This window comes from Phodopus roborovskii, unplaced genomic scaffold (genome assembly GCF_943737965.1).
Source record: "Phodopus roborovskii unplaced genomic scaffold, PHOROB, whole genome shotgun sequence".
In the NCBI taxonomy this organism is placed as follows: Eukaryota; Metazoa; Chordata; class Mammalia; order Rodentia; family Cricetidae; genus Phodopus; species Phodopus roborovskii.
Window position 1 is genome coordinate 602,293 of NW_026126482.1, and position 14,181 is coordinate 616,473.

At 40.6% G+C, this 14,181-nt stretch overlaps 1 protein-coding gene across 1 annotated transcript; it reads left to right on the forward strand.

Moving 5' to 3' along the window:
• Nucleotides 1–3,123: 3,123 nt before the first annotated feature.
• Nucleotides 3,124–13,904, forward strand: Fam240b (family with sequence similarity 240 member B). Its single transcript, XM_051194078.1, has 3 exons — nucleotides 3,124–3,268; nucleotides 11,286–11,430; nucleotides 13,685–13,904. Exons 2-3 carry the CDS (start codon nucleotides 11,288–11,290, stop codon nucleotides 13,776–13,778), a joined length of 237 nt encoding a protein of 78 aa, XP_051050035.1. The 5' UTR covers nucleotides 3,124–3,268; nucleotides 11,286–11,287; the 3' UTR covers nucleotides 13,779–13,904.
• The last annotated feature ends 277 nt before the right edge of the window (nucleotides 13,905–14,181 follow it).

A 14,181-nucleotide genomic window follows, 5' to 3' on the forward strand; every position in this document is an offset into this window, starting at 1 on the left:
CTCTAAAATTCCTGTAAAGTCATTGTTTTCACAGACTAATGTGGTTGGATTTTTAATTTAATTAGTCCTAGGATCAAATCAGTGAACGGTTTTTCTCTCTTTATCAGTTTTTGTAACTAGTGATAGTAAAAAAGAAACAATACATCTAATAATAAAGAAAAGAATGAAAGGGGCTGGAAAGATGGGTCAATGGTAAAATGCTTTTGCTGCTCCTTTAGTGGATCAGAGTTCAGTTCTAAGTACCCAAGATGAACTGTCCACAACCATCTGTAACTCGAGCTCTGGGTGATCTGAGGTCCTCTTCCAGTCTCCAAGGGCACCTGTACATACACATGTACACCTACCCAAATAAACAATAAAATAAATCTTTTTCCTTAAAGAATTAAAACCACTGTTTGCCAACAACTTTGATAAAACCACCATGTCAAATGAAGTATGTAACACTCCATTTTATATATACTCACAATATGTGTGTAAGTGTCCAATGTTTGTATATTGTACATCTGTTCAGGTAAATGCAACTAGATCTTGATTGTTTCATTGTTATTTGCTTTAACAGCCAATACTATGATATAAATAAACACTATCAACACTATCCAATTTTAAAAGACCCATCTATGTTTGACATTTGGAAAATATGAGAGAACTCTACAACATACACTCTTGATCAGTCATAAAGACCAAGGTTCATGGGAACTCTGTAATTTTCTTGTAACTTTTCTAAAAGGTCAATAAAATACAATGTTTTTTTAAAGGTAAACAGCTGGGTATAGTGGCACATACCTTTAATCCCAGTACTTGGGAGGCAAATGCAGGCAGATCTCTGTGAATTTGAAATTAGCCTGGTCTAGATACCAAGTTCCAGGACTATGTAGGCACAGGTACACACGTGCACACACACATACACACACACACACACACACACACACACACTAAAACTAAAATTTTCAAAAATGGTTTTTTTGATTACATAACCACTGCCAAGATGTCTAGACTGTGCAGGTGTTAACCCCATCTCAGCACGTGGCACAGGGACATAAGCACCTTTCACATGTAATTGCTTATGGATGGTTCTGCTCTGAGTCACATTCTGCTTTTCACACTTGGTTGAAGACAGATGACACCGCTCAAAAGATTCATGTGTTTGAATCTGAAGCCAACATTACCTCAGCCAGTTAAACTAAGACTCTGATCCTACCTTCAAAGCCATTTTCACCTAGTCCGTCTGAGCTTAGGATGTCCTTTCAATGGGAGACTGTTGTTACCATTAATTCTGAGACCACTACTTCCTAATCATGCAGACCACACCTCCACCTTGGGGAAATTGTGGTGAATTCTGAAGTAGACCATTTCTATGTATGAACACCCTTTATAAGCTTTCCTCTCGGGCGACCCCCACACCTACCAGCCTATTATAGGCAGGAGGCACAGACATAGAGCACTTACACACCTCTGCTGAGCAAGGGGAGGAGGTGGAATGTGTTTCTAACAATCTCAAGAGGTGCTTTGTCTTAATTCCACACTCTTGGCAGCTTGGTGTGGTGGTTCATGAAAGAAATAGCAAGCTTTCTATAAAGGACAAGTCTCTACTAAATTCCATTCCAGACAATTCTAAATAAACAGATGTATCTGTAGGCACTAAAGCATGATTTATGAAACCATGCCATGCCAGAACCAAGGCCAGATGTTCACACAAAAACCTGTACACAAATTTCATAGCCACATGACTCACGAGAGCCAAGAAAGTGGAAATCATTCAATAGTCTGTTCATTGATGAAATAATAGATAAAATGTGGAGTGATCTGGGGCTGTAGGTTCAGTTTCCAGGTCCATAGATAATAAACAATATATCAGCACATATAATCACAGTCTTCAGAACTTTTGCACCATATGATAAAGAAAAGGAAGAATGAAAGAAGAGGAAAAGAAGGATAAGGAGTGGAGGGGAGAAAGGGGGAGAGAGAAGAGTTGAGGGAGGGGGGAAGGGAGAAGGGGAGAAGAGAGGAGGAGAGGGAAAGGACAAAGAAAGCCATTATCTTAAAGTGATTTGCTGTTTGCTACTTAGTTTCACTGTGTTTTCTTAAATAGAAATATGTACATAAAAAATGTAAAATATTAGCATTCATTTGAAGTTTTAAGATATACATCTAAACTTTATTGTGAATCTCATTTGGTCTCAGTGAATACCATTGGAAATGTTTTCATTGAGTTTTTTAATTGTTGCTTTTTTACAGGCAGTTTCCAGAAAAGCTATTTTTAAACTAACTTTTCTCTCATAATTTAAAAAAATATGTTGTAAAACTTATTTCTGTTATTAACTTAGGCATCCAGTTTACAGTAAGTGGCCTTACTAAGATACTTTTCCAGGCACAACATTACATATTACCACTTCAGCCAACTAAATTCTGCATATCAATGTTGGATGAATTGTCACATGTAATGTGAGTTGCAGATTTATAGCCCACTGAACCATGTAGTGCGTTTGCAATTAGCAGAAGAGTCAAAGGATTTGATGAAAACCAGAGCTATTTCTGTGACCATATCAGTGACTGTTCCAAATATTTTTCCTAAGGACAAAGTGTGCTCCTCCGTGATGGGACAAGAGCCACTCTAAAAGGAGAAGTCGATCTCACTTGGATGCGTTTGATTGGAAAACACTCTCCAGGGGTCAATTCCTTCTCCAGCTGGTAGAGTACTAGCAGGCCGTGATATGTCATCACCGATTCTATTCAAGGATTAATGGCTCCAAAGAACAAGATGCCTCACTAAGTCTTCCTGTAAGATTATACCCAAGTGTGGCTCGTCCCACCATTCCAATCCCCTTTGCACACTAAGAGGCAGAGGGTGGCTTTTCACAAGTCACAGAGCAATAGGGCACATGGGTAATCCGTGCATGTTCTAAACCACCTCTCTAGGTTCAGGCCAAGTCATAACGTTCATGAGAAACTGCCAAAACAGAAGCTGGCCTGCTCAGGGGCAGACAGGGGAGGGAGATGGGATTTCTTTAGAACCATCTCTCACCATGAGGGAAGGCTACAGTGTCCCTGGAGAGACAATGCCTGATTCCTACTAATTTGGCTCAAATGACCTTGAAAGGCTGAGGGATTTCTGTCCCTCCCCATATATATAAAAAGCCCCAACAATGAAGTTTCAGAATAGTGCCTGTGGCTTTCCCAAAGCAGAGCTGAGGAGGCCAGAACCAGGCAGGACACTTGCCCTTCTTTGCACCCTAACAGGATATCAGTTCACCTGTGATTCATCTTTAAGGTAGGATGTTTATGCTGTTGTCAGGTTGTGGGAACAGCCTACCGTAGGAGTTGAGATGTCTTCGAAGAGTTGAGGTGTTTAGGGTATATATAATTTTTTTGGTGGGGGGGGGGGCAGTTACATCTCTGGTTTTCTTTTCCCTAAATGTCAGTAATATGTGAGTTTTAAGTTCAAGTGTGTGAAAAAGCCAAGAATTGGTGTCAATCTCATAGAATGAGGCTCTGTTGCGATTAACCAAAATAAGGGATATACCTAGTGTTGATTGATAAATAAACTTAGTCCCAAAAAAACATTTGTTAGAGGTACCAGTCCACACAAGCTCCTCAGGAAGCCAATGAATAGGAGGATTAAAAATTAATTTGAGGTTTTTACTTGACTGAGTAACCTGGGACTTGGAAAATTAAACTGGAGAAATTGTGTTTGTTTGTTTCTGTTTTTACAGTTGGCTATTGCATGTTCCTTCATTACAGAGATAGGAATGCATGAGTCTTCCAAACTTGCAGCAAATGTTACTTGATTAAGTGGCTATTTAATGTAAAGCTGGAAGTGAGTTGTAGAAATCTTAAGGGAAAGTTAATTTGAGAACCGACAGTTGAAACCTAGCTGGGGGAACTCATATCTGTAATCCTAGCACTTGGGAAGTTCATTCGTTTAAGATCATTCTCTCTATAAACTGAGTTTGAGACCAGCTAGGCTACATGAGATCGAGTTTCAAAACACAGAATCTAAGTGAGAGTAAACTTTTCCAACCGAATTAGTAAAGACTAAGTCAAAAGAGAAATGATTTTCTCATACATATAAAGATTGGCAAGAATCACTTTTACAGGGGGCAGGTGGGGAGAAATGGAGCCACTTACTCACACAAAACCAGTCTCTTTTGTTAAAAGCCGGTCCGTTTCTATTTACCCTTTCCGCACATATATAAGGCAGCCAGATTTGGAAGTGAAAAAACTGAAACCTAAAGTCCACACAAATTTCACAGTGCAGTCTGCTCCCTAGAACTTAATGCTGGCAATTTCCCTAACTATTCAATTCAGGATCCCAGGACACACACACACACACACACACACACATGCTTCAATTCATAATGAAGAGGTAGAAGTACTTTTACCAAAATTTAAAAGAAAACATCTTTCTTTTAAAATATAGATTAATAAGTCCTACAAAATAAAAGGTATTTAAATGTGTATTCAAAAACTAACAATGTAGCTCACTTGGTAGACAGCTTGCTAGGACACCAAACCCTCTAGGTTTGATCCCCAACACTTAAAAAAGAAAAGGAAAAAGGGGAGAGGACAACATAATGATAACAATAAGGTGAGTATAGGTCATTTTGCTTTTATTACTTAAAGTACTTAAAGTGTTACATTCAGAAATAAGAGAAATTGAGTTTACATTTCACCATTTAGAACGCTATTGTTAGAACTTTGAATATTCCTTTCTACTTAAATCGGATTTTGTGTCTTTCCTATTAGCATGAATGTGTAATGAAGCTGGTTAAAGTCTGTGTTTACTAATACAAATGATCGTGTTCCTTTTTATGGATGCAGCATTAAATAATGACACATTTTGATTGCCTGTCTAGGAGTCTGGCCTAATGCATTTATTTATTCACTCAAGTTGTGTTTTGAGTGACAACCATGTTGGGCATGTTGGAGTGGTGCATTCAGGTACACTCTCCTGAATATAAGATTTATGCTTTTGTCTTTCCACTAAGGGACAAATAGGTGAACAGCCTTGTTTTTCTGCCCTAGGGAGAGATGGAAGTAACTCTATATAAGAGACTTACACAAGTCCACAAAGAATTTATTGCTCATATAGAACTGCAGTGGGAAATACAGTTATATAGCAAACATTTCATGACTCTGACCTGTAATCATACTTCCAGGAGTTTATGCTTCAGCCACACCTGAGGATGTGAACAAAACATAGCACTAACTCAGGTGTTGTTTGCTTGTTTGTCTGTTTGTTGTAATAGACCCAAACAGGAATTAGTTAAATGTTCGTCAATATATTACAGTATATCTGTGAACAGTTTGCTAAGAGCTATGGGATCAACATGAAAATAAGCCCTTTAAGTGAGAAATTCAAAACCCCATGTATACATTGGCCTTGGATGGGGAGAAGAATACACTCATATATGCATCTACACACTTTCAGTAAAATGAAAATACCAATAAGGAATTGTCAACAGTGAGCTACATTACACAATGTTGCTAGCTGCAGGGAGACAGGAAGGAAAGGCTTTTATATTGGCTTTATAACCTTCAGTAATTATTGAAATATATTACCATGTGCATGCAAATTTTACCTTTTTAATGATCTTAAAGATATCTTTATGAACTTCATAGACCTTTCAGAAACTATTCTGAAAATTTTAACAAGGAAGATTGGATAAATTGTAGCTTACAATGGCTTTCAAATGCCTCCACAGGCACAGGGGTCACCACAGCATCAAAGGGAAGAGGGAAGTACCCTAAATAGTCTCTGGAGCCAGGGAGGGACATCAAGTACTTCTGGAAGTCCATATTTTTGTTTCCCTGTATCATGTCCTCCTATGCAGCCCCAGGGATTGTGTTAAGTGCCTTGTCCCTGGGTCAGATCACTTTGTTTCTTCTGCCTTCTAACAGTTTCCTCAGTCTGTTACATTTAGCCACTCTTGCCTCCCTTGGGTCCCTTGGGGTTCTGATGAATCCCTCTGCTGTCATTAAAATGATACGTCCAATCTATTCAGAAAGCAGGCCCTGAACAGTAGGGAATGTCAGGATTAATTTCACTAAAGAGCACCATAAAGCATTGAGATGCCTTCCTTATAGATACTACATTCCTCTCTCTCTCTCTCTCTCTCTCTCTCTCTCTCTCTCTCTCTCTCTCTCTCTCTCTCTGTGTGTGTGTGTGTGTGTGTGTGTGTGTGTGTGTGTGTGTGTGTGTGTGATACTCATGTGTATGATGGCCAGTGGAGGACATCAAGTATCTGGCTCAATCTAACTGATGTGTGATTTTCCTATGAGTAGATTGTGCCTTTTGGATTCTGGCAGATTGTGCCTTTTGGATTCCGGCGTGTACTAAAGAGGTAATACAACCTACTGCTGAATTTTGTGAAATCAACTACTTTGATGTGACCCTTACTTATTGAATAAAATATTTCTTGTTTCTACTCTGTGAAGTTAATTTTCCTTCAGTCATCACATGCCCCCAGACTCTACAGGAACAGAAATGTAGCAGCTGTTATTAAAAAACCAAGAACCCCCATTCTAAAGCCTCCACTGGGAGAAGTCAGCTTGGAGACATGTTCATGGGACTAAGCCACTACTCTTTCTCCTTCAAGTTTCATTTGCTCATTTTGTCTTTTATCAAGCTCACCGTGTCTCAGAAGGACTGCTCTCCTGGTTTTCTATTACTTTTTCTTCTACATTATTCACTGGGAATCTCTTTCTCTTTCATTTACTTATAATCATGTATATTGATTTGGAGTGTAATGTTTTGTTTTGTTGCTCCAATTCTTCTAATTTTGGCTATGACAATCTCCTCTTGTCTTTCCAAGTTTCTCAAAACTGTTTTGTGAAGTTATCCATGTTTTTGGCACTATAAAATGTTTAGTAGAAAGAGTCTTAAAATCGAAAGTATATTCACAATTGATTTATAGATGCTGCAGTCTACATAAGAGGCTGGGAACTAAATGAGAAAGAAAATGGAAATTGCACTATTTCTCTTTTAAGGATACGAAAGTAAGGTTTTTATTTTTTATAAGTGTGTGTGTGTGTAAGAGAGAGAGATTTGTGCATGCATGCTCCATAGCATGTGGAAATCAGAGGCAAACTTATGAGAGTCGGTTCTCTCCTACAACCTGTGGGTCCTAGAGATTAAACTCTGTTTACTACCTTAATGGTAGGCACCTTTACCAGCTCAGTCATCCAGAAGGCCGGCCCTGAGAGAAATGTTTCTTTAACATTTCATATGCAACTAATCTCAAGATTACAAGAAATTATAAGAGTAAATCAGGGCTAGAGATACCAGTAAGCAGTAGAGTGCTTTAGTACTTTTGTAGCATGAATGGAGGGAGAGAGAGAGAGAGGAGAAAAAGAAGAAGAGGAGGAGGAGAAGAAAAAGAATTCCATGACCAAAAGCCCAGACACATTTGCCATTGCCTATCTTATTTTACACTTTATCTCCTTACATATTTTTCTGACCCTTTTGAGAATAATGTGATACATCATGACGTTTCATCCCTACACACTTCAATGTGTCCTTTCTAAGAACATGGCCATTCTCTAATACTCACAGCTCAGTTGTTAATTGGAGAAATTTAACACTGAGGCAATCCTGGAAGTTAAGACAGGTGTCTCTCCCATGTAGTCCAGGCTAGCCTCAAACTCTTAATCTTCTTGCCTCCACCCTCCAAACACTCTGATTACATGCCTGCCTAACCTACAGTCATATTAAAGAGGAGAAATTAGTTCCATATAACCATGATTTATTTTTTTAATGAGGAAACAAGAATTTAAATACACTGAACTTAATAGAGTTGTAAGTGAACATGAGAACCATATACAAAACAAAAAGCAAAAAAAAAAAAAAAAAAAAAAAAAAAAAGCCCAGAAGATGGATCAGCAGATAAAAGTGTTAATTCAATTCCTGGAGCCCACAAAAATGTAAAAGGAGAAAACCAATTCCACAAAGTTGTCCCCTGACCTCCACTGTGGTGTAACTGTGATGCACCTGCCCTCTCATTCATACACAGTAATAGTGCTTTAAAACCAGAATGAATGTATGTGATCTTCTAGCCTCTAGACTTATTCAAATTTGCTGCTCTGGATTTTAAGCCAGTAGGGCAAAGAACAAAACATTTAAGCTGAGTTTCAAGACAAAGAAGTTGTCCTCCATTCTTAGAAAAGTGAAGGCCTGGAAGAAGCCAAAGAGACGCAAAGGAACCCACAGGCTTTGCTAGGAGGCCATTCCCTTCCAACTGCACGCAGCAAGGGATGCAATCAACAAGCTGAAATTTTCAGGTAGGAAAAAGAAGACCTTAAGTTGGATTTTTTTAAAGCCAGTTTCACAAGAGCAAAATGAAAATTCCTCTTGTAAAACGTCAGAGCTTAATCTTAGCACAGTAGCACAGGAGAGACAGCCTCCGAAGGTTTGCACATCTACAAATGACTTTGTGTTTCTTGTTTCTGAGCTATTGAAACACTGCTGATCCATGCCACTGAGATCCCAGGAGCTTTCCCATCTTCCCAAGCCCCCAGAGAAAGCAGGTGGGTGAAGCAATGCCTTTCCACTTCTACGGGAACGCATGAGGTATAGGGTTGATGATTTTCACTGCCTGTATCCAGGTAGGTCCAGAGACAGCAAACCACAGCTGATGGTGCTCATCAGTTTCCTAGGGAAAACAAAATCCTTTTGAGACCGGTTTCCTGCCTTAGATTTATGTTTTCCTAAAACTGCTATCAATTCTTCTTCCTTTTTGATACAAGATCTCAAATAACCCATGCTGACTTCAGACATTCTATACTCTACAGTGAAGGATGACCTCCTAGCCTCTCCTTCACACATGACAGAATTCCAGGTGGTTCATTTGGTACTGGGGATTGAACACGGGGGTTCGTGTGTACTAACTAGGTAAACACTCTACCAATGTAGCTACATTCCCAGTCCACAATTCTATTTCTTGTGAATCCAAGCTGCCAGTGCCAGCCACTATTGTGCTGCTCACAATCAGCACAGTAAATGGAAGCTGTAAGTATAAAACAGTTTTAAAAAGAGAGAGAAACAAGAGAGAGGATCTGGTCTAAATCAAAGTGTGCTTTATGGTATACAAGCTGTCATAATGACAAAAGCTGAGCTTCAACCTCCCGGCAAAACAAGCAGCTATGAATAACTGGGAAGGGATGAAAGCAGTTGTGAGTGATGACAACGATTGCTTTTAGTAGATAAGTCACTTCTTCAGCATGCCCGGCATCACCCATATTCTGCCTGATCACAGAGAGGCCACAAATGTAACATCCTAAATGGCACCAGAAGCTTTGCTAAAGGCATCTGTCCAGACTCTAACATTGGGCCTTGGACAAAGGGGAAGCCTCTTATCCATGTCATCTCAGGTTTTCTAATCTTAATAGCCCAGCAACAGAAATAAATAAACCTTAAGTATGAGCTGAGTCAGGACAAAGAGAGAAGCATTTGATATCACATAAAACCAAAGCTGATGAGAGTGTATGTAGGGAGTGGTTCAAGGTGGTTAACAATAGACTGTGAGCATCCTGCAAACATGCATATCACGCTTGAAGAATGAAATATCAATCCATGTGTGAAGTACCACGAGCTGGGTCACAGCAATTAGACTCTGTCTTGTGGATATTGAATCTGAGACTCTGGGTATAAAAAGCTCATGGTAGTGACCAGTAATGCCCTCATTCTTGGCTCCCTTGTATATATTACTGGCAGAACACAACCTGCAGAGTTGGTAAGTGAGTCAGGGGATGGGAGTTGTAGGGAGAACCATGCCCGCATGCCCCCTTATGGTTTAGGAGAGACTTGGTGAAGATCTCCATTCCCAGCTACTACTGGAATGATAAGCAGTGAGATCTGCTTGGCCAATTCAGATAGCATTTGCATGTTCAGGTGCGGTATAAGACAAAGAGCTCTACAGGACTCAGTAGAAAAGTGAGAGGCTAAAAGAAAGGTTTAGGGGGCAAGCTAAGAGTATCACTTTCCTTTCAATACAACCAAGTATCTGACAGTATGAAACTTAAAGAAGGAATGGTTTATTCAGGTTCAGGGGTTTCAAGCTATAGTGCTGAGAAGCACGGTAACAGGAGTGTTAGGCCCTTAACCACATCACATTTGTAAGCAAGGAACAGCAGACAGGAAGTGGTTCAGGCTGTAGAGTCCCAAGGTCCACAGTGCTCAGTGACCCATTTCCTCCAGCAATTCTCTGCCTCCTAAAGATTCCACAGCCTATCGAAACAGCACCAACCACTGAGGATCAAGTGTTTGACACAGTCAAACCACTGCACTCAAGGGTAAAGTTCAAGGTTAGCACTATAGATTGTTAGTATTGAGGCATCTGTACTGGCCTGTCCTTGGGGTTCTGACAGGATGCACCCTCAGCTGCAGCCACTAAGAGCCCAAGTTCCCTTTTAAAAGGGCCCTGCTCACCTCCCATCCTTCTCTCTCTCTCTCTCTCTCTCTCTCTCCCTCTCTCTCTCTCTCTCTCTCTCTCTCTCTCTCTCTCTGTTTCACCACCATCCCCTCTGCTCCTCTTTCCTCTCTCTTTGCAGCTCTTGTCCTTGAAGGCCAGTCTCCCCCCTCCATTTTCCCTTTCTAGTATCCCTAATTTAAAAAAAAAAAAAACTCCTCTGCTTGAACCCTATCTCATGGCCTCTCTCTCTCTCTCTCTAGCACTGCTTTTCTTATACTGCAACACCCATGTAAAAGCCAGGTTACCTGGGTCCCCACAATGGGAGAATACAGAGACAGACAGATTCCAGGAACATATTGACCAGCAGTTTAGTCAAATCGATGAGCTCCCAGTTCAGTGAGAGCCCCTGTCTCAAGTGTTGATCTCTAGTCTCCTCGTGAGCAGGGCAAGTGTAGCCACATACACACACACACACCACACACACAATTACAACTGACTTAAAAATCGATGTTTGTAGTACATGAAAAATTGACATTCACAGGCATATCAATTAGATAAAATTTATTTTAATTTCTGTGGTTTGGAATCATCTATATTACTATAATCTTTCTGTAATTTACAGTATAGCAAAATGGCTAAAAGACAACAAAAAAAATAAGGTTACCTTCAAGGGCTACATATTTTCCGTTGTTTAACTGATTTCAGAAGACTTTTTTATGTGACTATCATTACCTTCATCTGCGGTGGCAAAAACAGTCATTCCACGAGTGTGTGATGACAGAAAAATTGTGAATTTAAATTCACCTGGATTCAAGCGCATCCCAAATCAGAGTGCGACTACTCGCAGTGCTGGGCTATGATTTGTCTTTCGCGTTGCAGGGATGAACAGCCAGTACATGCGCAGAGAAGTCTTCTGCTGCGAGACCTGCGATGAGCTCAAAAGCTTCTGGGAAAAGGAAATTAGCAAACAGACATTTTACCGAGAACTTGAAGAAGATCGCCAGGGCAGAAGTGCTCTGAGAAAGTATGTGGATGGCGTTTCTGCCCTGGGTGTCCTCAGGTTTTATGCCAGCTGTGGAGAGGGGCCTGGTTCTTTTTCATCTCTCATTGTTATAAGAAGGTTGGTGATGGATTCTATACTACAGAGGGAGGAAGCAAGAAGAGGATATGGAGGGAAAAAAGTGTATCAAACTCTCAAGTCCCAGAGAGAGGTATCTCCAGGCATTGCTCAGCATGTCGAAGAAGGAGTGGGTTTTAATTAGAACGTAAGAGCCAGGAAGAAAGTGTAAACCATATCCTCTGGGGGATTTCCATACCAAAGCAAGAAAGAGAGGGCAGTTCAAGACTGGCTGGTTTGAACAATCCCAGTGGGCTTCTGGCTGGCTATCCCCCAGTACTGGCTCTAGGATGCTTTCTGAAGGGGAGCATAGTGGCAGGTATGAAAGTTAAATGTGGGAAAAGTTGAAGCTACAGACTTGGGGGTAGATGGTTTGGAGATTGGCTGAGCCTTTTGCTGGGACAAGAATGCAACTCAGTTGTTAGAGGGCTTATCTAAAATGCACAAAGCCCTGGGTCAGATCACAGCACCAAAACAGGTGTGGTGCAAACACCGGTAATCCCAGCACTGGGCAGGTAGAAGCAGTAGGTTCAGAAATTCAAAGCCATCACCTAGGCTCCATGAGACCCTATCTTATAAAAAGAGGGTGAGGAATTCATCCTGGGAGAGGCAGTCTCTATCCAGCCAGGACATTTTTAAAAAGAAGTCAGAGCATAAAATATAGAAAGTCAGAAACCAAGGTTAACAGACCCACGAATACAATATTGCCAGTCTTTATGGAGTTTCTTGGGTGCATCTATGGCCTGTTTCTCACTCAGCTGTTAGCACAAAGCCAGAAAACTGCTTTTTGCCCTTTGTAACGTGTTCAGTAGTATTTCTTGCCTCAAAACATCAGCTATCATCAGGATTCCCATTCCACATTGTAGCAAAGGTAACTGGAGGGAAAAGTGGCCCCTACTGAGAGCCAATAGCTTACAGATATCAATAACTCTTTCTTCAAAACAGACAAAACCCAAGGTTTGGGTTGTCCAAATGGCTCAGTAGGTAAAGGCATATGCTGCATAAGCCTAAAGACCTGTGTTTGATCCCCATAACCAACAGGAAGGAGGGACTGATTCCACGAAGTTTTCTTCTGACCTCCACATACATGTCATGACAGATGCACCCACACATACACACAACATGCATGTGCACAGGCACACATACACAATAATAATAATAATAATAACAATAATAAATTTTAATTTAAAATTTTCTGTTTCCTACAGTTATTTACTCAAGAGATGTGTGTGTTGATATAAGCCATAGTTCTAGCAGTTTGGGTATAAAGGTGGAAAATTAGAAATTCAAGATCATTCTCAGCTACCTAGAGAATTCAAGGCCAGACTGAATTACACAGAGCCTGTCTCAAAAATAAATGAATATAAATAAGAATAAAGTAAAATCCCTTCTTCAGCTCTTCACAATTATAATCCCAGCATACAAGGGCCAAACTAAGTTTCAGGGTTAGTTTGACAGGTCTGTCTGTATGAAAAACTAGTTCAAGAAAACCTTCCGTATCTGGAAGGATACATATTAAGAGTTTGCAGAGAACACAATGCCATCTTATTTTCATTAACAAATGAATTTCTTGTTTTAGCTGGGAATCTACTGAAAAGGGATCACTTTTTTTAAAAAATGGCTGAGGAGCAGGAACAGCTCAGCTCCTCGGAGCCTGTCTAGGTTCTTTGCCCCTAAAATAGGAACAGTCCCACTGAGGCATGGACTCATCAATGGGGCAGTCGTTCACGTGGGCCAGGTTGGCCTTAAACTGGCTATGTATCTGAGTATGACCTTGAACTCCTTATCCTTTGGACTCCATGCCCCCATCACTGGGGTTACAGACATGAGCCACCACATCCAGGTTTCAGCATCACTTTTTAAAAGTTTTTTAAGCCCCCAAGGAAGAGCCTCTCTCCATACCCAGAAAAGAACCCTGACACTTTCCATCCACATCCTTAACAGTGTTATCACACACCAACCTTGCTTAGAGGAAGCAGGCCTAGAATGATCTCAAAGACAGAAAAGAAGAAAGAAAGAGAAGGGGAGGGGGAGAGAGGAAGAGTCTTACATGATACAGTCATTCAATATTTATGAGACGCAAATGAAAAACACATCAGTGGACCAGCAAACATGGAATCAGGTGCACTAACCAACTGCATGTGTGATGTCTCCTACTCAGGCTTCGCGAAGAATGGAAGCAGAGGCTGGAGAAGAGGCTGAGGATGCTGGACAATCCTGAAGATGAGGGAAAGCAGGCTAACCCCGAGAACTGAGTGTTTCTGGCAAGCCATCAAGGGCATCTTTTTCTAAGAGGGAAAAGACTTCCATCTAGTTATACTGACTTACTAAACAGAACATCCCCTATTTGCTCTCCCATTTGAGAAAGGACGTATATGTAAGTCCCACCCTGTGCTAACAAGACCCTCTCCACACAGAGGACAGGGGTGGGATGCTTGGATTGTTTGATGTAAAAAGCTCTTTGCATTAGTACTCTCTCCAAGTTTCAAAGATCCATGTGGTACAAGCTGGTTCTACATTGTACCCTTATCTTGAAATCTAAATACTTTCTCTGAGCTTGCTTGAGGCAATGACCTTCCCCACATCTCCAGAAATTGATCACAAAATCTCTGTCTTCTTTCTCCCTTTTTTGTGTATACAGAGATGCCATAGCCTGAA